At 45.8% G+C, this 22,328-nt stretch overlaps 1 protein-coding gene across 4 annotated transcripts in view; it reads right to left on the reverse strand.

Moving 5' to 3' along the window:
- TBX5 (T-box 5) overlaps positions 1–22,328 on the reverse strand; it is a 53,085-nt gene that overhangs the window by 16,778 nt on the left and 13,979 nt on the right. For all 4 annotated transcript variants that reach the window (XM_018061188.1, XM_018061186.1, XM_018061189.1 and 1 more), the window contains one exon: positions 14,034–14,125. In XM_018061188.1, the coding sequence (XP_017916677.1) occupies positions 14,034–14,125 (92 nt within the window). The remainder of the gene's footprint in view (positions 1–14,033; positions 14,126–22,328) is intronic.

The raw sequence follows: 22,328 nt of genomic DNA on the forward strand, positions 1-22,328 counted from the left end.
GAGCATCAGTTATCTCTCAAGATCGTTGAAATTATCCAAGAACATACTCTAGAAAATGTCTGGCACACAGTAGAAGCTGTCATGACCGCCGTTACAAGATGACTCGCGCTTCCAGCTCATAAAATTTCCCCAGGAGGGAGCCGTGCCATAAGCCTGTCTCCTGAACGTGGAGGTCTCAACTTTGGGGAAAAACTTAGGGGTGTAAACTCGGATTTTCAAAATGATGTCTTTATTTTCAGTAATCCCGGATTGGAATTCAGTCTTTCCTTCTGTGATGGGTGTCGGCAGCAAGCCACAGTTGAGTTAGCAGCCCTAGCGACTGTCATCAACAGAAACAAAATAACTTCCCATCTTGCTGCAGCTGTACAGGTCTCCAGATACCACTTACGCTCATGATGACTTCAAAATTACAGTCATTTTCGATCTGCTACGAGGTCCCCATTACTTAAGACATTTATAAAGTGCATATGTTACTATGTCGCCATTTAGGAAAGAGTTTGATCACTCTGTGTTAATAGAATGGGCTTCCTTGGCAATCAATGCATCTTATTTTACACATTTAATCAGATTCTTCTGAGAAGGGATCCCTAAGCTTCCCCAGACTGCCAGAGGAGCCCAGGGCCCTAACCAGGATAAGAATCCCTCTGTAGAAGAAATATGAATCAGGAAATCCTGAACTTAGCCATGATGTTTGCTCTGAACCAACCATTCTTTACCTTACTCCATTTTTAAATGAATTCTTTGCCTAAATGAGCTTTGCCTTACTCTGAAGAATAATAGCCATGACATTAAGGGGTTTGTGGTGCAAGGTCCTCTAATGCAATTAAAATAAAAATACTTACCTATTCAAAATTTTTAAAAGTACACCTGAAATTATCCCATGTACAAAGAGCACAACACCTAGCGCATTTTGAAGGATGCTGCATTCACCCCCTTCATCCTCTCTGTGACCCTCTGAAGTGGGGACTACTCTTATCCCCATTTTATAGATTAGAAAACCAAGGCCCAGGGAGATGAAATAACTTGCCCAGGGTCCCAGAGTTAGAAAGAGACACCACCAGAATTCTAACCCAACCGTGTCCAAATTACTTCTAGGCAATTTCCTACTGACCTCTTTCCATTTTTAAAACATAATATGCTATTAGGGGTGCAGAGGTTTGGAGCCTAAGACTCCTCTCTCATTTCACCCACCTCTCAGGGGTGTGACAATCTCCCACTCTGGGCCCCTGCCTTTGTTTGTCATCACAAACCACATCAGAGTAACCAGACAGGGGACAACAGAGTGTCTGCCAAGTTTCCGTGAGGTTACAGACACCCTCATGACACCCTGCGGTCTCCTAGCCCAGCTTGCCTGTGGACTGTGTCATTTCAGAACCAGAGCTGGAGCCAAACTGAGCAGCTCCAACTGCTCAGACTCTCCCCCTGGGGCCAGGAGGCTGAAAGGAATGAAATTAGCTTTATAGTTCTCGCTTGGCGGCTGAGGCTACGTAATGGAAAAAAAAGAAAGAAGAAGAAAAATCATTATAATAATAAAACAAAAAAGGTGTCAAATCTTGCTGGCAATTCAATTTAGATCTTGCTTAGTTCGAGTACTGGGCTGTCAGAGATCCAACAGGGAAGGGGAAGTCTCTTTTTAGTTTGATATTCTTAATGGGGATGGTTATTTTTTTTTAGTTAAAGAAAATAACTCTTAAAAAATGTTGGCTGAGGGAATTTACAAGAGAATGTATCAATCGACTCCGTGGAATTCTCCCTTCCGGCACTGCCAGATTGCAAAATTACCCTCTGGAAAAGCCAAATCCTGTTTTTGATTACTAACACTCACAGAAGTGGGAAAGGCATATTATCTCAATAACCACTTGTCCCTCTCAGTATGTTTCTCTCTGAGGAGCTTGAAACATCAGTCCCACCATCAACCACACACGTCTCCCCTGGTGTCTGCAATACAACATCCCCAAATCCACCTGGCAGGTGTCAAAATTGAGGCATAGAAGAGCTGAGTGACTTCTCTAGTCAGGATGGAGTTACAGAGGCAAAGAGAAGAAAATGGTCCCAATAAACACCATGTGGGATCATTTATCTTTTTAGGACCAGGCCACATGGCTTGTGGGATCTTAGTTCCCCAACCAGGAATTGAACCCAGGTCCTCAACAGTGAAAGCACAGAGTCCTAACCAGGATCCCAGGATCCTCAATTCCCAGGATCATTTTTCCTGGGCTCATCAACGCATGAGTCAAAGGAACTCGTGAATAGCAACACAGCAAAAGCCTCTAAAGTCCCCGTGAGGAGAAGATGACCTATTTTCCTCTACATCATTCAAGTATACAGGCAGCATCATTCAAGACTACAGGCAGCAGAGAATTGAAGGGACAGTTGAAAAGCCCTCGAGGGTCTGGGAAGCGAGTAGCAACTGGGGGCTCTTGTTCACCAACATCATCGTTATCAGCATGGCCATTCTCACCATCACCACTACCTTCCTCATCCTCATCTTCCTCCTTATCATTTACATTGCTTTTTGGCGCATCCTACTGTTCCAGCCTCTGCTGTTGTTTTTCAATCACTCAGTCACATCCGACTCTTTTACAACCCTATGGACTGTAGTCTACCAGGCTCCTCTGTCCATGGGGATTCTCCAGGCAAGAATACCGGAGTGGGTTGCCATTCCCTTCTCCAGGGGCTCTTTCCAACCCAGGGATCGAGCCCTCATCTCCTGCATTGCAGGCGGATTCTTTACCACTGAGTCACGGGGGCAGCTCTCCAGCCACTGCACTGGTTGATTACATGCTTTCCCTCATTTGATCCTGGCGGGAATCCCATTTCATCCATATGATGATATTTACTTTAGAGACAGAGAAAAGAAATGAGACTCAGAGAGGTTGAGCAACTGGTCCCAGATCACCCAGCTAAGAAGAGGTAAAGCTGAGCTGCACCCACGGTCAGTGCTATTCCAAAAGTTTTCCCAACTTACGCTTGATAATAGGCAATCGTTGCCTTCCCATCGCTGCTAGGGCAACATGGCACTTCTGTCACACAGAGCATCTTTGAGGTTACCAGAGTTAGGCATTGGTTTTATCAGGAACATCAACCTCTACCGATCCAACTGTCCAGCATTCCTGCTTTACCAAAAGTCAAATCCCACTGCACCGGCTGACACAGACACTATCTGCCCAGTCTGGACACAGGGACCCGACTACCCCAGTTTACCCTGGGTATCAGGGCCACCAACCAGCTTCTCCCGGCTCCACCGCCCTCTCACATTCTGTTCCACGTGAGCGGATGCAATGAATGACGCCATTGTCGCCGGCTCTGGGTTGTAAAACGTTACAAGGGAATATTGAAATCCACAGCCAAACGGCATCGCAGCCGGCCGCCAGCTAACGAAGGGCCCTGAGAATGTTTTCCACTGCAGCCGACTGAATTGGCCTTTTCACGGCAGCAGGTGGCAGGGGCGCTGGGCTGCTGAGGAGGGGGTGAGTTTCTGTTGTTTTCCCTTATGATGCTTACGCAGTTTCTGGCAGCCTCTCTCCAATCACTAAAGCAGTGCGCTAGGGCAAGGCTGGGGACTGAAGAATCTGTTCTCGCAAGCAAATTCCTCCTCTCACTAGCACTTTAATATGCGATCAGAATGAAAAGAGGACACTCCCCCTGTCCCACGAGAGCCTTCTTGATTTATTAACTTTCTGATACGCTTGGGGAAATGATTCCGATCTAACGTGCGCAGTTCACCCCAAGCAGGATTTTAGCTCAGCAAATAATAATCGCTCCCATCATTCTCATCTACAAAGTGCTTCGCGACCATTTTGTGACTCAGGTCTCACCCCACCAGCGAGGTGGAGAAAAGCACTGTGAATTCTAGCTGCTCCATCTCGCTGGTCAGGCCGGGGGGGACACGAAGAAGTAACATGAATTCCCACCATTGATTCTAACAGGGCTGTCTGATGTGAGCAGCACCAAGAACCTCAAAGGCTGGGACTTCCCTGGCGGTCCAGTGATTAATACTCTGAGCTTCCACTGCAGCGGGCATGGGTTCAATCCTCGGTCAGGGAACTAAGATCCCGCATGCTGCACAGCGTGACCAAAAAAAAAAGAAAGAATCTCAAAGACCACGCCCTCACTGGCCAAGAGCGCCCAGCATTCATGATGACTTTGGTGGGCGACCTTGGGGTTCCCATAGTAAATCTCTGCATAACTTCATATCAGGGTTCTCATTTTGAGTTGTGATTCTGAAGTCAGGTTGTATAGATGTGCCTGCCTTTGATGGTACACAGCCAATTTGGCCACTGCGGGGCTGGCTAAGTTCTTCCCTTCGCTGAGCCTCAGTCTCTTGTCTATAAAATGGGAATATCATCCCCTTCTTGGGTGGTCAAACAATACAATGCTTGGAAAGGCTTAGCATATATTGGAGACATATTGCTCCATAAACCCCAGCTTATAAACCACGTGATTATATTTTGTGAAGCAAACATTCTTACCTTGCAGGGGCTTCACCTGATTTATGAATTCCACTCCCCAAGCCATCCCAAATACCAGATCCTTCGAGCTTGTCAGTTTTTCTAAGGAGAAGTCCATACTTGCATCTGCTACTCAAAAGGGGTCCCAGGATCTCTAGTTCTCCCCAGGAGAAAAAAGCCTTATGCAAAGGGTAAACAGTGTATGGTTTCCTTTATATAAAATTCTATAACAGACAAACGTAACCAACAGTTGTGTTTTTTTAATTACAATATTAATTGTTTCTGTTGGGGAGGTGGAAGAGGAATAACTGGGAAGGGGCATGAGGGAACTCTCTGGGTGAAGGAATGTTTTGTATTATGAGAAGGACTTGGGTTTCACAGGTATATGCATTTGTCAAGAAGTGAATGGTGCACTTAAGATCTCTGCATTTCTTAATGTATGTAGACTTGACCTGAAACAGAGGCTCATGAACAAAAACTGAATCCGTGTTAATGGCATGCCTACTGAAGTATACAAGGATGAAAGGTACTCACAAATGCAACCGAGTGTGAAATACATCCAAAAAAAATGGGGAAGGGGAGGGATGCTCAAGAGGGAGGTGATATATGTATAATTATGGCCGATTTGCATTGCTGTATGGCAGAAACCAGCACAAACAATGTAAAGCAATTTTATTCCAATTAAAAAGTAAATTAAAAATAATAAGATAGAAATTTAAAAAATAAGATGGTAGGTGGATGGATGGATGGATTGGTAAATAGGTAGATTGGTGGATGGATAAATGTATGTATGCATTGATGGATGAACAGATAAATAGATGGACTGGTGGATGGAGAGATAGATCAGTGGATAGATGTGTGATAGAGCAAATATATAGCAAAATATTAATTGTAGAACCAAATCAGTGGGTATATGGGTGGTCTCCATGCAATTCTTCCACGTTTTCTATATTTCTTACATTTTTCATAATACAACACTGGGACACACTCTCGGAACTTCCAATGTTCAGCCAAAGTTGGCCATCAAGTGGAGCAACGGTTTCCTTTTTATAAAACAGCCCAGTCCATGAGCTCCATTTCCAGAAGCGTCACACAGTATTTTCTGCACATCTTTGCTCATTTTGTAGGGCCAAGAAATTATCCAGGTCTGACCAGGGGACCCCTCCATCAAATAACTTGATAAAGGACAGTTTTGTACCCTCTCCCGAGAGCCACTGATTCAGAACCTCTAAGGGTGAGACCCAGAAACCTGCTTTTTTCACCAGCCTCCCCACCCCCAACTAATTGTGATGTCTGCCAAAAGTTTAAGAAACAACACTTACGGGGGATTTGCCGTCAGACACTGTCCCTGAAGAGCAGGTTCACTGGGGGAGCAGAGGGCTGGGTATGGTGCTGGAGATGAATGATGGACAACCAGGACCAAGATGAGACCTCTCGGGGCAAAACTCCACTCACAACTTAGGCTGGCTTGGCCTCCCAAACATAAAGAGTCTTCTTGTTTTACATAAATTCACACTTTCCTGGGGGAAGCCACAGGCATAGCCAAAAGTACAGCAAGGAGTGGCGAATTAATGTCACCTCCAGAATGTTCGTTGTCCTGGAGATCACATCTCATTAACTGGACATCCCCACGGGTTTCCCTGGTGGCTCAGACAGTAAAGAATCTGCCTGCTAATGCAGGAGACATAAGAGACACGAGTTCGATCCCTGAGTCGGAAAGATCCCCTGGAGGAGGGCATGGCAACCCACTCCAGCATTCCTGCCTAGAAAATCCCCATGGACAGAGGAGCCTGGCAGGCTACAGTCCATGGGGTCGCAAAGAGTCGGACACGACTGAGTGACCAAGTACATCAGCTTTAACCACAAGCATGAGAATACAAGAGCGCTGAGCCTTCTTTTTGAAAAATGACCATTTGAAGTTAGGAGCTGAACAGTCATTTAAAATTAGGAAGGCAAGGGCGAGGAGGGGGGTGGTTGCTGGAAAAGAAGGGTGGCTCCAGTGCAAGGATTTTAACCTTTTTAAAAAAGGTTAAAAAAATTTTTTTATATTTATTTATTTATTTGGCTGTGCCAGGTCTTAGTTGCAGTACTCAAGATCTAGTTTCCCAACCAGGGATCAAACTCAGGCCCGCTGCACTGGGATCACAGAATCTTAGCCCCTGGACCACCAGGGAAAGCCCTGGATTTTAACCTTTTAAGGATCCCAGACCCTATAAATTCCCCAAAATTGCTTGACATTTTTTCTTCTATTTACATACTGTGAGTTTTTCAGAGTTCTTGCTTTAATTGGATTTTCCAAAGGGATCTTAGATACTGATTAAGAAGCCTAACCCTCGAGGGGGAAGAGGAGGAGGTGACCTACACTGCAGAGGCAGGGGACAATGGTCTGTTTGTTACATGGATGGACAGAGATGTCCCCAGGCTGGGGCCGACAAAACCTATTTGCTCTACCTGGGACAACGTGGACTCCTGGCTCTCCTATCGGCCCTCTGCTTGCTGTTCTTTTTCAGTCGCTCAGTCGTGTCCAGCTCTTTGTGACCCCATGGACTGCAGCACACCAGGCTTCCCTGTCCTTCACTATCTCCCAGAGTTTGCTCAAACTCATGTCCATTGAGTTGATGATGCTATCCAAGCATCTCATCCTCTGTCGCCCCCTTCTCCTCCTGCCCTCAATCTTTCCCAGCATCAGGGTCTTTTCCAATGAGTCGGCTCTTCACATCAGGTGGCCAAAGTATTGGAACTTTGGTATCAGTCTTTGCAGGCCAACCAGAGACTCCAGGGTCCCCGGCTCTGGAGATTACTTTCTGCCAAGGAATCGGCAGTCCACAAGAAGACTGAGGAAGAAGAGACAGCCCAATTCTCCCATGAAGAGCTCTGTAGCTGCCACCGCTAGGCGCTGCCCATCTCCCCATCGTGCTCCACAAATGCTTGTATGCCAGGAAGGCCAGGCATGACTCAGAGCTGCACTATGTGAATTAAAGCAAGAAGTGCCCAAAGAAGCGCTTTGCTGCTGCCTGTTCCTATTCTGGGGTTTGTCTTTACAGAAAGACCAGGGGTAGCCAGCCGGGGCAGACAGGTGATTCCTTCTATCCTGAAGATGCTCACCGCCAGGCATCTGCACCTTAACTGGGTGTCAACCTGGCCTCAGACTTCAAGAGGGAATGGATCCCATCTCCTCCTGACATGATCCAGGGTCACTCCAGCCCAGGGACAGTGTCAGGCACTCCTAGGCAAGCTGGGGCAGTGTTAAATCACCCAGGCACACTCTCTGACTTCCACCTGTCTAGAGGGAGGCTCTCTGGCTCTCCTGGAATCTGAGCCCATTAGTGAGTCTTGTTCCACCAACAGCAAGTAGCAGAAGTGATGCTACAGGCTCCCAAGGTGTAGAGAGCAAAGGCCCTCTCAAGGTTCTCCAAGGACAGCCGCCACCATGGAGGGAGTCCATGCTAGATGGGCCACATACACATGCTCCAGGGGACCACCCAGATGGGCTCCCAGCCAGAAGCCAGCATCAACGGCGGTCATGGGGGTGTGCCATCTTGGACACCCAGCCTTGTCTGGCCGTCAGATACCTGCAGCCGTCCCCACCAAAACCCGACAGCAATCACACCTGTCCAGAGGCATCCTTCCCAACCCCCAAACCCTGAGCTAAACCCAAGTGCCTCCCTGGGGATTTCCGGCTTCTCCTTGGGCACGGTGACAATGAGCGATGCCTGGCTTTTCCACCCTAAGCAGCATTTAGGGAGCATTCCTGAGTGGGAGTAGGTTGTTAAGTGGACAAAATCTGGAGCACTGTGATGGTCTCTGAGCTCCTCATGGGAGGACGGAGGCTGCTTATACGTCCTCCCCTTGCGTGGGCACAGAGGTGTTGGAAGCAAAGTGCTGGAGCTCTGGCTGTCCTGGATTCAGAGTCTCATGCAGCGATGATGAGCCAGCTCAGAGCCCACAGTTTTGTAGCTGGTAGATGGGAAATTTAGGAGTGGAGTCATTCATTGCATAGCAATAGTAATTAGGACACCCATATTACCTCACCTCATCCACGCAACAGCCCCAGAGGTAGGTGCTATAATTATCTTCCCTTTACAGATGAGGAGATAGAGCTAGGGGAGCCCCAGGGCTCATCGGTGTGCTAACCAGGACCCCAGCTCGAGAGCCTGCTTTAGCATCGGTGAACCCTGCCCCTTGGTGCATGGATTCCCCTTTGCATCCTCAGGACCTGGCACGGAGTAAGCCCTGAAAGAATGGATGTCCGCTGAGGAAGAAAGCAACAGATCCAAAACTGAATAAATAAATGAGTCTCTCTGGGAGGGAGGTTCAGGATGGGAGACACATGTACACGCATGGCTGATTCACGTCAATGTATGGGAAAAACCACTACAATACTGTAATTAGCCTACAATTAAAATAAATTAATCAAAAAATAAAAACAAATGAGTCTCCAGGCTGCAGTTTTCTTTTCTGCAAAAGCAGGAAGGTTAAACCAGATGCTGCCTCCCAGGGTCCCTTCTACCGCTAGAATTCCTGCTTCTAGGGACAGTGCGCCCTGTCACGGTGCCACGGGAGCTGACTTTCAGAGATCTTTAGAGTCTGATGCCTCCTCTAGAGCCCCAAACGGGTAGATCCCTGCGCACTCCTCCAATCCAACCCAGAAAGCCCTTCCTCTCAACAAATTCAAATCCCATTCACCAGGACTTCCCTGGTGGTCCACTGGTTAAGAATCCACCTTCCAATGCAGGAGCCGTGGGTTCAGCCCCCAGTAGGGGAACTAAGATCCCACAAGCCACTCAGCTCAGCCAAAAAAAAAAAAAAAAAACCTTAGGGAGTCCCCTGGTGGTCCAGTGGTTAAGAATCTACCTTTCAATGCAGGAGACGTGGGTTCGATTCCTGGGAGGGGAACTAAGATCCCCACATGCCTCGGAGCAACTAAGCCCGAGCACCTCAACCAGAGGGAAGCCTGCATGCCACAATGAAGATCCTGCGTGCAGCAACTAAGACCTGTCACAGCTGAAAATAAAACAGTTTAAAAAATTAAAAAATAAGAGCTAGCGAAAAGAAAAAATCCCATTCATCCCACAAAACCTGACTCCCATCCTCTCGATAAAAGCACCTCCCTGCACTCAGTGCCCTGTCCTTGGCCCCACTGGGACCTTTGACTCCCAGAAGTTCCCATTCAGCTTTGACAGTAAGTGCCTACGCTTTCTCATTAGGGTGAGCATTTAGGTACATCTCCCGAATTTCTGTGATTTGCATATCACCTTGACAATGTTGGCCAAATCTTCATACCAGCTCTACTGCTGTTTAGTTCGTGGGAAGATCCCCTGGAGAAGGAAATGGCAACCCACTCCAGTATTCTTGCCTGGAAAATTCCATGGGCAGAGGAGCCTGGTGGGCTACAGTCCATGGGGTCACAAAGAATATTTTCTCTAAATAACCAGCCTTAGCTTGCCTTCCCATCTCCCTCCCTCTTTCCTTCTTTCCATTCTTCCCTTCCTTCCTTCAAACTTAGTTTTGGGGACTTCCCAGGTGGTCCAGGGGTTAAGATTCTGTGTTTTGTGGGCATGAGTTCGATCCCTAGCCACGAAACTAAGATCCCAAATGCAGTGCAGCACAAAGAAATAAGTCAATAAAAGAGAACTTAGTCTTATTCTAAACAATATTGTCTATGAAATCAGCCTGATGTGCCTGGTATCTGTGGGCACGCTCTAAAGTCATCTCATTTGTCACCAGGGGAGGGGGCACTGCAATTTGGGAAATATTGGTTTTTTAGGATAAGATGTTTTTAAGCCACAGATTAACCTTTCCAAATAACCTCGGCACATATTTTAATCAGTCAGCTAGAGACAGGATTTGCAAAATGATTTTATTTTCTTCTTCCTGTTTTCCCTTTGCTCTCCCATTTTCAGAATAAGCAGTTATCGCTTCTGTAACTAGAAACCATACATAAACGTTGGAAAATAACTAAGATACCCTCCACATGTTCCAAACACAGATTGCTGGGTGAAGAGAGGGGAGGAGGGTACGTGCCCAGACATTTGCCAAGCTAATCCAAAAGTTATTTATGTGGGATCACGGCAGAGTTAAGGTTCAGCCCTCCATCACCCCACCCCTTTCCCTCCCTCCGTTCTGATTGTTGGAATTAGAGGAAATTTCATTCCTCCCGCTTTGCTGCCTGAGCCAGCTGTCACCGGGTGTGTGGGGGACAGGAAACAGGATTACAAGATCAACAGTGAGCCCGCCGTTCCAGCCAGGCTGTTATCAGAGCCGTCTCCGGAGAGCCATCTTCCCCACTTCTCACTACCAACTGTGACCTGGGAGTTGGGACCACAGCCCAGACTCAATTCTGAACAAGGGCAAAACTAGGAGTAATGAGTTCTCCCCGACTCGGATCATATTTTGGAGCGTGGACTAGGAACCAAGCACCCTTCAGGCATTCTCTCGTATAGTTCTTACAAGAACCCCTGAAAGGGGAAGCTATCTTTATTTATGCCCATTTTACTGATGAGGATACTGAGGCTCCCTGCAGTAACATCACTTGCCCGAGGTCACCTGCTGATACACGCTGATACACTGAACCCAGGTTTGTCTGACGCCAAAGCCTACTGGAGCCTCTCTGCTTTGCTCCTTCTGCCCACCAGGGGACAGCTCCAGAGAACTGGATGGATGACCCTGTCCACTCTCCCAGCCTGGAGAGTGATCAGTCCAACCCTCTTTATTTCCCGATGCAACTCCTCATGCGGCCACAAAGACACACATGTCTGTGAGGCTGAGAGTTTCAATCCAACGTGTCAATCCCTGACCCCTTGCTGAGGACCAATTACCTTTCCTTTCTTTCAACTCCAGGTGCCTAGGTGGGAAGAAGCACACAGCCAATGTGCAATAACCCTCGAGAGCAGTTAGGGTAGACAGTTCAGACCTAAGCAGAGTCCTCTGCCTAAATAGCTCACCAGGCACGTGGTTCAGAGCTGTAGGAAGAGACTCCAGGATTGCTGACATGAGAGCTCTCAAACACCTGTCCGTCCCCCACTGTCTTTGCTTCCATGCCCATCATCTGTCCAACGAGCCACCAAAGTGTGGGGCCCCGGCCTTACACAGAAAAGCAGTGAGGGCCCCTAGGAATAGACACATCCGACCAGGAAGTCTGTGGCCAGAAGCAGCTCCCTGGAGGAAGGAACAGCTACAAGGAGAAATACTTACAAGGAGGCTTTAGTGATGGGCAGGAGATGGAAGGGGAGAGGGGAAAGATGGAGCTTAGTTAGACCAACTGCGGTGTTACGGGGCCAAAAACAATGGATAGAAGACAGATTTGGAGCCGCTCCTTCAGCCTGATTGAAAGGGAGAGGGGACATCAGTGAGGACCAAAGCTAGGGGGCGTGGCCAGGCTGGGGAAGGGCGTGGTCAAACACACCAAGGCGTCTGGACCTGACACAGAGGGCAATAGGAGTGTTGGAGGATGTGAAGAAAAAGGTCTTATTTGTGCTGTACAAAGATGTCTTTGGGCTTCCCTGGGTAGCTCAGCTGGTAAAGAATCCGCCTGCAATGCAGGAGACCCCGGTTCCATTCCTAGGTCGGGAGGATCCCTTGGAGAAGGAAATGGCAACCCACTCCAGTGTTCTTGCCTGGAAAATTCCATGGACAGAGGAGACTAGCAGGCTAGAGTCCATGGGGTCACAAAGAGTTGGACACGACTGAGCGACTAAGCACAGGGACAAGATGTCTTTGGCAGCTGCCTGGAACATGTCTGAGAGGGGAACAGAGCTGATGTCAGGCCTAAAGAGGTTAGGAGGCTGTGGCAGGTGAGGCTGCTGGTGGAAAGGCAGCCTAGATGGAGAAAGGAGGTGAATTGTGAGACATGATAAGAAGGTAGCGTCTCCGAGACCAGGTGACTGGGTAAAATTGAGGGGGCTACTTGCAATACCTTAAACCCATAATCCCACCTGCCCTGGACCTGGTGGAAAGGAGGGAAGAAGTAAGGGATGGAAGAAGCCCTTCAGTCCCCAGCTGCACAGCCTGGACCCCTACCTGCAGGATGACCAAGATGAGACTGCCCATCAGTGGCTAAGCTGCCATGATGACAAGATGACCATCGGGACAGGATGGGGTTTAGACACCATATAAACAAACACGTGGCTCCCTGAGCCTACCGCTGAAAATAGTTTGGCCTCCTTCACCTTCAAGTGATGTTTGTTATCAACTTTTCCACCAACCACAGGCTAAATTCAACTCCAACTTCCAAGTGAAGACACATAAAGCCAAAAATGTTTCTAAATAATAATTTAAGGACTTCATTATTTTCACCACATAAAGCATCTTACAAGTCCGCCATCACGAAGGAAACCAGTTATGAATGCAGGAATTCATATGAGTCTGGTTTACCTGTTCCACCGGAAGATAATGACATATTTATTTTTTTAAAGCATGCAAAATTAGATCTGCTAAGCCCGCTATCTGAAAAAGAGTTCTACAGCATGTTATTTCCAAATCCAATGTTTAAACCACAAAGCTGTGGGACCTTTCTCTCCCTCTTCTTCTTGGGTCTCTTGTCCTCCTTTGAACAAGTACATGTGTCCATCTGCCCAACTCTCCCTTTTTGGGGTTTTCCAGAAAGGAAAAGGATAAGCTTCCTAAATGACCTCATTTTATTTTGAAATGCTAAACTCACCAAAATGGGAAGAAAAAAACATTTCTTGGTCAAAAGGAATCAAGATGTATTTCGAATTCTCTTGCCATACGGTAAGTTATTTTGGAACTCTACCAAGAGAATATTTGACAAAATTGGCAATGCTTGTACAATCCTTTCAAATCAGACCAAATTCCCACTATGTCCATTTGCCACAGCCCCTTCTATTCATCATATCAGCGACCAAGACCACAGGATATGTAAAAAGACCGAACAATTTTTATCACCAGCTTCTAATCCACCACCCTTGCCCCATGCCTGGGAGGCCACGTGGTGTCAAGCCTGTATATCACCCCACGGAAATCAAGCCATTAACTCTCCTTTCATTTACCAAGAGCTGTTGCCAAAAGAAAATCATTCATCGGCGGTGACTTATGGGAAGAAACAGAGAGAGGACCTCACTAGAGAGGAAGACAGCAGAGAAAGAGGAGAAAATTGTAGCTTTTGCTTCCTGGGCAGATGGAGACGGGCAAGTTCCCTCATACACAGTCTTCCCCAAATCTACACGCTCCGCAGCGTCTGATAGAGGAGACCACACAGAGGGTTTGGTTTACGCTGTAAAAATCCCGCCTGCAACACAGAAGCTGCAGGAGACACAGGTTCAACCCCTGGGTCAGGAAGATCCCTTGAAGGCGGGCACGGCAACCCACGCCAGCATTCTTGGGATCCTGGAGAATCGCATGGATAGAGAAGCCCGGTGGGCGACAGTGAAGTGACTTAGCAAGCACTTGTGCACATAAAGGGCATCAGAAAATGTCCAGTGTGCCAGAGGCTCTTTCTCGTTTCTCTCGATGGCAACAGGGCCCCATTTCTCTGTGCCTGGTCTTCCGGGACTGCTGGCTCACCTGGGCTATTGAAGGGCAAGGGATGAAGAGAGCGGGGAGCCGAGGATCCCACTTTCTTACCTTTGCATTCTCGACATCCTGTGTAGCTCCATGTCATCGCTGCCCCGGAATCCTTTGGCGAAGGGATTATTCTCAATCTTTAATTGGGTGATCTGTAGAAAGCAGAGAGAGAGAGTTCGGTGTTCACTTGGTTGCTCTGAAACCACCTGGGGACCCAGCTAATGATAAGTGTTATGGAAACAGAGTCTCTGGCAACCCAAAGAAGCAAATTAAGCCCGTCACATCAACGGGACCCACCACTGCATTCAAAAGGAGGCTCTGAAAAATGTCCTAGATCAGACTGTCTTTAAAAGCGGGGGGTGGGAAAAAACCTGGTTTCAGTTTGCCCATTAACTGGAGTCATACACTGCATCATTCCAGCCGGACTGGCATTTTTGTCTCAATCATAGCATTCTGTGTTTCAAACACAATGCAGGCCTCAACACTTGGTCCACCCCCTTGGAAAACTGTACCATGTTGACGCGATGTCAATTTCCTGTAACGTAGCAATCTCCATTGGGAAGGACTTGATTATTGCTCTCGAAAGCCTGCTATGCCTCATTTCACATTCATTTCATAGTTTTCACAGAGTTTGCTAGTTCCAGTGAAAAGGAGGGTGTCTAATTAAATAAAGACCAACATATAGAATTATAATATATACAAGAGCTACCTAACAGCTCCAAACCTCTTTAATTATATAAGGAAGAAAGAATCCTCTTCTGGGAAATTTGTGTTGCAATGTATAAAATTCAGTGATAGAACGGGGTCTTTTGGTTCAGGGTCCATCAACACGCATTCTTGAAATCATCAACATATTCTGTTAGTGTGAATATACAGTAGGAGAGCTAGGTAAAAGAGTACATCCCTATGAAGTTTGCTGGAAGTATGTCCCAAAAACTGTGTGTGAACTGAATTTTTATATATCAGATCACTTTACAGACACCAAGGCAGTGTTCATCAGAGGTCATTCAAAAAGCACTTCATCATCATTATTGTACCTATATAGCCTTGGTCTACTAATCTGCTTGATATTTTTATTGAATCAAACCACTTTTTTTACTTCTGAGTATTTTGTTTGTTGTTGTTTAGTCACTAAGTTGTGTCTGACTCTTTTGCAACCCCAAGGACTGAAGCCCACCAGGCTCCTCTGTCCATGGGATGTTCCCAGGCAAGGATACTGGAGGGGGTTGTCATTTCCTTCTCCAGGGATCAAACCCACATCTCTTGCATTGACAGGCGGACAATTCTTTACCACTGAGCCACCAGAGAAGCCCAGTATTTTATTTTCAATATAACTACTGAATCATAATTGCTGATTAAAATTTAAGGTAGTCATAATTATGTTCTGTTTTTACTGGTTTTTATTTATGTTTTCCTATTTTTGGTCTTACTTGGATTGATTGTATGTATTTGTATTATTTCATTCTTTTTCCTCTACTGGCTTCTTAATGATTCTCTTCTTTTAAAACTTTTTATCTTGTGTTGAGTATCGCCAATTAACAGTGTTGTGATAGTTTCAGGTGACCAGAGAAGGCACTCAGCCATACAACACACATGTATCCGTTCTCCCCCAAGCTCCCCTTCCATCCAGGCTGCCACGTAACATTGAGCAGAGTTCCCCGTGCTATACAGTAGGTCCCTGTTGGTTATCCATTTTAAATAGACCACTGTGTACATGCCCCAAATCAAACCACTTTTTATTTAAATCTATTTTATAAATATACTATATCATTTTTCTACATGTCAAAGTGGAAACATTTGCAAGTCAATAAAAAGACAACAAGTGTGTCAAATTTTCTCTACTGGTACCCTTGCTGCTGCTGCTGCTAAGTCACTTCAGTCGTGTCCCACCAGGCTCCCCCGTCCCTGGGATTCTTCAGGCAAGAGTACTGGAATGGGTTGCCCCTACAAAGTTCCAAACGGAAGGCCAGCATGCCCTTTGTTGCAAGGGAAAATCCGACACTTTTACAGAAGTATTTAACATAAACCGGTACTGAAGTAAGTCTCCCTTTCTCTAGTAGATGAATAGAAAGATAGAACAAGAACAGATTTTTTTCCTATGGTTCCATCATCTTCAGATCCGCACAGAGCCATCTTTTCTACTCCCCAGAAGCATCTTTACAGACTTCGAGAAACCAAGGAGTTGCTTTGAGAAACTAGGCATAATCAATGAATGAACAGATTTGTCCATTTGGGGGCAAGAACGTTCCATTTTCTGCTAGACATGGTCTTATAGCATTTCCTTCTAACCCCAGGATCTGTCATGAATATAAAATTACTATATATGAATCCGCGTGCTCACAATAAAAATATATATAAACTTAACATTTGTTAAATGTTATGTGATTCCAACCGTATGACATTTTGGAAAAGGCAAAACTAGGGAAACAGCAAAAAGAGTAGCAGTTGCCAGGGGTTAGGAGGAAGGGGAAAATGAACAAGAGAAGCATAGAGGATTTTTAAGGCAATGAAATGATTTCTGTAGGATACATCACGGTGAAGATGTGTCATTACACATTTGTCTAAACCCACAGAATCTAGAGAATTCCCTGGGGGTCCAGTGGTTAGGACTTGGAGCTTCCACTGCAGGGGACACAGGTGTGATCCCTGGTCAGGGAAATAAGATCCCATGAGTTGCATGGCACATCCAGAAAAAAAAAAAAAACCAAAAACCCCAATCCACAACACCAAGAGTGAACTCTAAGGCAAACTACAGACTCTGGGTGACGATGCGTCGATGCAGGTTCATCAGTGGCATCATATGTCCCACTCTGAGGGTGGGGGTGGGGGCGATGCTGTTAGTAGGGGAGGTTGTACATGGTGGGGGGAAACGGACAGAGGTTATACAAGGCTCTGCTTCCCATTCAACTTTACTATGAACCTGAAACTGTTCCAAAAAAATTAAATCAACTTTAAAACTCTTAAACTACAGGTGGGGATGTCTATGTATACGAATTCCCTTTTCCTTCCTTTTTTTTTTTTTTAACATGGTAAGCCATTCCTGTAACTTTCTGACTTCAAATCAACTCTTCAGAGTATATAGAAACATCTGTAAAACCTCTCTGGAAAACAGAAGAGACTGGCACACCACTGTAAATCAACTTTACCTCAATTAAAAAAAATTTTTTTAAATACAAAATCTCTTTGGGTAACAATTTTGAACATGTGCACTCTTCAACTCAGCCCCATCACCTAGCGGGGCTTTCTTTCTCACACCAGTTTTATGGCAGCAAAAGGCAAGCATAAAACCATAAAGCACTTTTAATGGTGAGGGGTGGGAGGGAGAGACTCTCAAAATGTTGAGCAAAAATTAGATCATTTTTAAAAAGGGTGAAGGGAATCCTTATCCCGATTTCTATGCCCTTCACCCACACATCGAGAGACAGAAGCCAGCCCCTGAAAATACTGAGAACAATGAGACAATAGGGGTGGGGCACCTGGGCTGAATTCATGCCTATTCCATGACATCGCTCTTCCACCAAGAGCTCAGAAACACACAAAAAATTACCCAGAGCAAAAAAAGAAAAGGGTGGGTTTTGGTATTTTATCAGCAAAAATCTTTTGCTCAAAAAAACTGCTCGAAGGAAGGTTAGGTGCAGGTGAAAATGCCTATCTTATTTCATACTAGTCCTCTCATTTACCGTAACCCTGTTTATGAAATCCCTTGCACCTCAAACAGAATAACTACTGCCTAATTCTTGTTCTTATACCATACCTCCCAAATATATGCTGTCAGAGGATGCACACAGCTGGTGAGACATACACTGAGATGTGCGGATCTTACCTATCTATGCTGCTCTGTAGATTTGAGGATAGATGGCTATGGTTGTAAGAATTACCCCTGAGAAATCTTAACATGTAAGCTTAGGGGCCAGTGAAAATGTCTATCTTATTTTCTACTAGTCCCCCCTCATTTACCATAACCCTGTCTATGAAATTCCCTTCCTAACATGGAGCCAGTCACTCACGGGCACACAAACCCATACACCTGGATGTCTGAGTTCTACCCAAAGGCTCCACTGAAATTGACTTCCATGCGTCACACAAATGTACTCCCTCCAAAATCAGCATAAAACCGGATATCCGGGAGAGGGGCCTGATCGGGAGAAAAACAAATATAAATGCCAGGTCCAACCACTGAGACAGAGGTTGTAAAAATTAATGAGAATAATTGTTGTGAATTCTCGCTTTTGGGAAAAAAAAAAAAAACCCTCGCGAGGGCCAAAAATCTTAATTATGTCTCTCTATTAGGGGTTCATTTCCTGGTCCCGACCAGAAAGCTCATACCTCATAAATACAGGCTCCATACACAATGATTTAAACAGGAGGAACATGCCTTTTAATGGCAAAGTAAGTTAATATTGAAGGGAGAGACACGCTTGCATACAAAGCCATTGTTGCCTAAGCAGGGAAATGAAATGCCCATGTGACCTTTTTTTTAACACCTAAATATTTCTAGGGATTGCCCTGGGAGCTGCTGACAACTGCAGTGCAAACCTTACAAAAACCTGTTTCACAGAGTGAGTGTCGCTGGGGAAGATTCAAGTGTTTAAATATCTTTTTCAAGCTGTCAACCATCTGGGGAAATAACCCCCAAATCCAGCTTGGGATCACAGCTGGGCTCAGGAAATATGTCGTGTCATTAGGAACCCCATGGTATACAGGTGTGTGATGGCAGCGTAAGAAATGAAGCCTGCCACATACCTGCCTCCACCTGGTACCTGCATGCAAAGATCAGTCTGGAGGCACTAAGCCCTTTGGGCCAAAACTTGGTGGCTCGCATTTTTCCAACCAACTCGATGGACATGAATTTGAGTAAACTCCAGGGGCTACTGAAGGACAGAGGAGCCTGGAGTACTGCGGTCCATGGGGTAGCAAAGAGTCAGACAGAACTTTGCCATTGAACAACCAAATTTTTCCAAATTGTCCTGGCAATTCAATCACATAGACTGCTTTTCTTTCCAAAGCATAATGCCAGGCAAACTGTCCTTGGACTGACAGAACAATCAGGGAATGAACCAATTAGACCACAAAGTAGTTGTAGTTGCGGTTCAACCACAGTAATAAGAGCTTATTTAAAAATCTCAGCTTTTCAGATTCTAAAATAGGATAGGCAAAGAGTTTTCCAGAACCTGCGTTTTGGATGGAGTTGCCCTGTTACTGTTAACTGATCAGTTATGAAGTTGATCATGACTCATCATTAACAACCTGTGCTGACTCTGTACCCAGGCTCTGCATGATTATATGTTCCATGGATTAGCTTATTTTAATCCCCACCACAATAATAACCAAACAAAAAATATATATATATATTTTTTTTCCTCTTCTTAGTCCCATTTTACAGATGGGGACAACTGAGTTAAATAATTTGCCCAAATCAGATAGATTTGAACCCAAGCATCTACCGCCAGATTGTAACACGAACACTTACACGAGAATGAGGAACAGCCCAGGTGGCTTTTACCCACAAAGCCAAGAGTCTCAACATCCTATCCAGGTGGGACAATAAAGTAACAAACCAGAGCCCACAAATCACAGTCAACCCAACTGCCCCGCTTATTTAAGTCACACATCATATATCCACGTGGGGAATGTCTGCAGGGGCCTGAATGCAACTGGAAAAATACACTGCTTTAGACTTCCTCCTGACAAAGAAAATAGGTGTTTTTGGTACTTGATAACTAAAAAGTGGGGAAAACCTCATGCAGGAGAAAGTGTTTTGAAAGTCATCTTGAGTGCTTGAAATCCTTCTTACGGATGCCAGGCTGGCTTAAAAACAAAACAGAACAAAACCCTGTATGTATAGCTCAGCTTCTTGGCTTCTTGGCTCAACCAATGAAGAAAATCAGTAATTCCTGTGTGATCCTCAACTACACCTCTATTCATCACTCAGCTGATCACGGTCCTTATTTCATGACATCAGTCAAAGTGTGATGCTGTATACCTGAAACTCATATCATACAGTACGTGTGTCAATTATATCCCAATAAAACTGGAAGGAAAAAACAAGCAAAAAAAAAAAAAAAAACCACAACATATATATTCAAATGCATCTTCGGGAACTCATGTTTTGGGACCCATGAGCATTTAGATACACAATCTCCTAGACTGTGTTCAAAACTTACACATACACACCCCATTGGACAGGCACTCCACACACATAGATGAGCAAATAAATGCATTGAAGAAGACCTCTAAAAAAAATAAAATCTAAGGGGTGTTGAGTGTGTTCACAAGTAACTACAGTGATAGTTTCATGGATATACACATATGTCAAACAGCTAACTGAATACTTCAAATAGTGTGGTTTATCATATGACAGTTATGCCTCAACAAAGCTATAAACAGAAAGACTGTGTGGTCCCCCAAATCTACCCACTCCTGAGAACCCCTTAGATCTTTACTATTAATATATAAAGCTTGGGGATTTCCCCCAAAGGATCTGAACACTCATGTGTTTCTTTACCAGGCCACTTTCATATGCCTATCACTACCTGTCCCCTCTCTCTGGATGAACCTGGGTTTTCCTGGCAGGAAAAAAAAAAAAAAAGATTCTACATATTTTTGGACCCTGTGTCAAGACTAGGAAGCTCTAAGCACACACACACACACACACACACACACACACACACATACACATATGGGGAACTGAGCATTCTGGTTGCTATTTTTTCCATTTTTTCCCCCTGTAGCCATCACCACAAAGTTAAACATAGGTTTACAGCAGCCATAGAGGAAACAGGTTTCTAGCAGCCAGACTCAAATTAGCCTGAAACAGCATAGCACCTTTCAGGGCACTTGACCCTACCATTGTTTTTTTTTTTTTTTTTTTTCTGTTATTGGTTAAAGTGGGTAGAAATTTTTAAAAAATAATAACATAAAAAGTCCTTCTTTTCCTTTAAAAAGTAATCACATTTAGGGGGTATGAGGGAGTGCGTTTTCTGCTGAAAGGAAGCTTGCCCAAGGCTTGGGATCCCAAATAGGCCGTGTGGCCTGCAAGGGACCATCCATCACAGCTTGGCTTGGTCACTGACAATCTGAATTTGGAGATTACCCACAGCATTTCGTAACTGCCCTGGCTTCGTTGGGGGTGGGGATTAGCCGACACACAGCCTGCATGAAATGACCTTCAAGGGGTGACTGGAGGCTTTAGGGTGCTAAGCCCATCTCTCACGCTAACCTGGCCTCTCCAGCCTGGCCCCACAGCCTCTGCAGCCTCCCCCAACCCCACTTTTCTCTTTCAGATGGAGGAGGGATGGGAGCTGTAGAGGGGGAGGGCACCCTAGCTCCCTGTCCACCTCTGTAAGTCATCCACAGGACCCGCCCTCACTGATCTCATGTGGACCCCCCCCACCACTTTCCCCTCCCACAGCCCCTAACCCCAAATCACTTCACAATATTCCTAAGAGTCTACCACCCCGGAGGGGAGCAGCGATGCCTCCCCAGCCCCTATATCTTGCCTTTCCCGCTTCCAGATCTTTCCATATCGAGGTTTAGGAATCATTCAGTCCTGCCCTCCCCACGCCAATAATATCCACGCCAATAAAATGAATCCATGGGCACTTGGGTTTCTAAAGAACAGACATGAACAAGTCAAGATGAGCCCTTTCTCCCGAGCAAGAAAATATCTACCCCCTGACCTGCAGTTAGGGAGGCATCTTATTCTAGTATCACTGTCAAGCTTTGAAGGACGAAACTGGGGCCTGAATTTCAAACAGCATTGGGGTCTGACGGTGACACAACCCATCTGCGACATCCCACCTCTACACAACACTGCAGCCACCAAAAACAATGAGCGGGCCTTGTGCGCGTCTCCCCTCACCAGGCTGTGTCTTGGCAGGATCTTATTTAAGTCCCCAGAGCTTCGATTCAGGCAGCTAGTCACACAAGTTAATCAGTTTTTGCTTTTGTTTTAGCAATGCCAGTCTTGCTTGAGTACGTACTTTGGGGTCAGTCATTAACGAAACAAGTAAGAAAGCATCTGGGAAGGTCCAAGCTCAAGGTTTCCAGCAACTCAGCCACCTCCCCTGATGGGAGCTGAAATGCATCCAAAAGGCAAGAGTAGAGGAGGAAAGGACACCGACCCCCCCCCAACAGAAAGATGGCCCCAGGCAGGGTGGCACCAGGTTCCCCACCCAAGGGCACCGAGCCTGTCAATGAGGGGACCTTTCTTTTCACTGATCTTTCCACCACTGCAGGCGGATGACTTCTTGTTGCATTTGAGGATAAGTATTGAAACCAGGTGGTCAGCTATGGTTTGACAATTTCCATCTAGTGTGTGGGAGTATGGCTTTCATGCCAAGCCTGTGAATACAG

This window comes from Capra hircus, chromosome 17 (assembly GCF_001704415.2).
Source record: "Capra hircus breed San Clemente chromosome 17, ASM170441v1, whole genome shotgun sequence".
Classification (NCBI taxonomy): Eukaryota; Metazoa; Chordata; class Mammalia; order Artiodactyla; family Bovidae; genus Capra; species Capra hircus.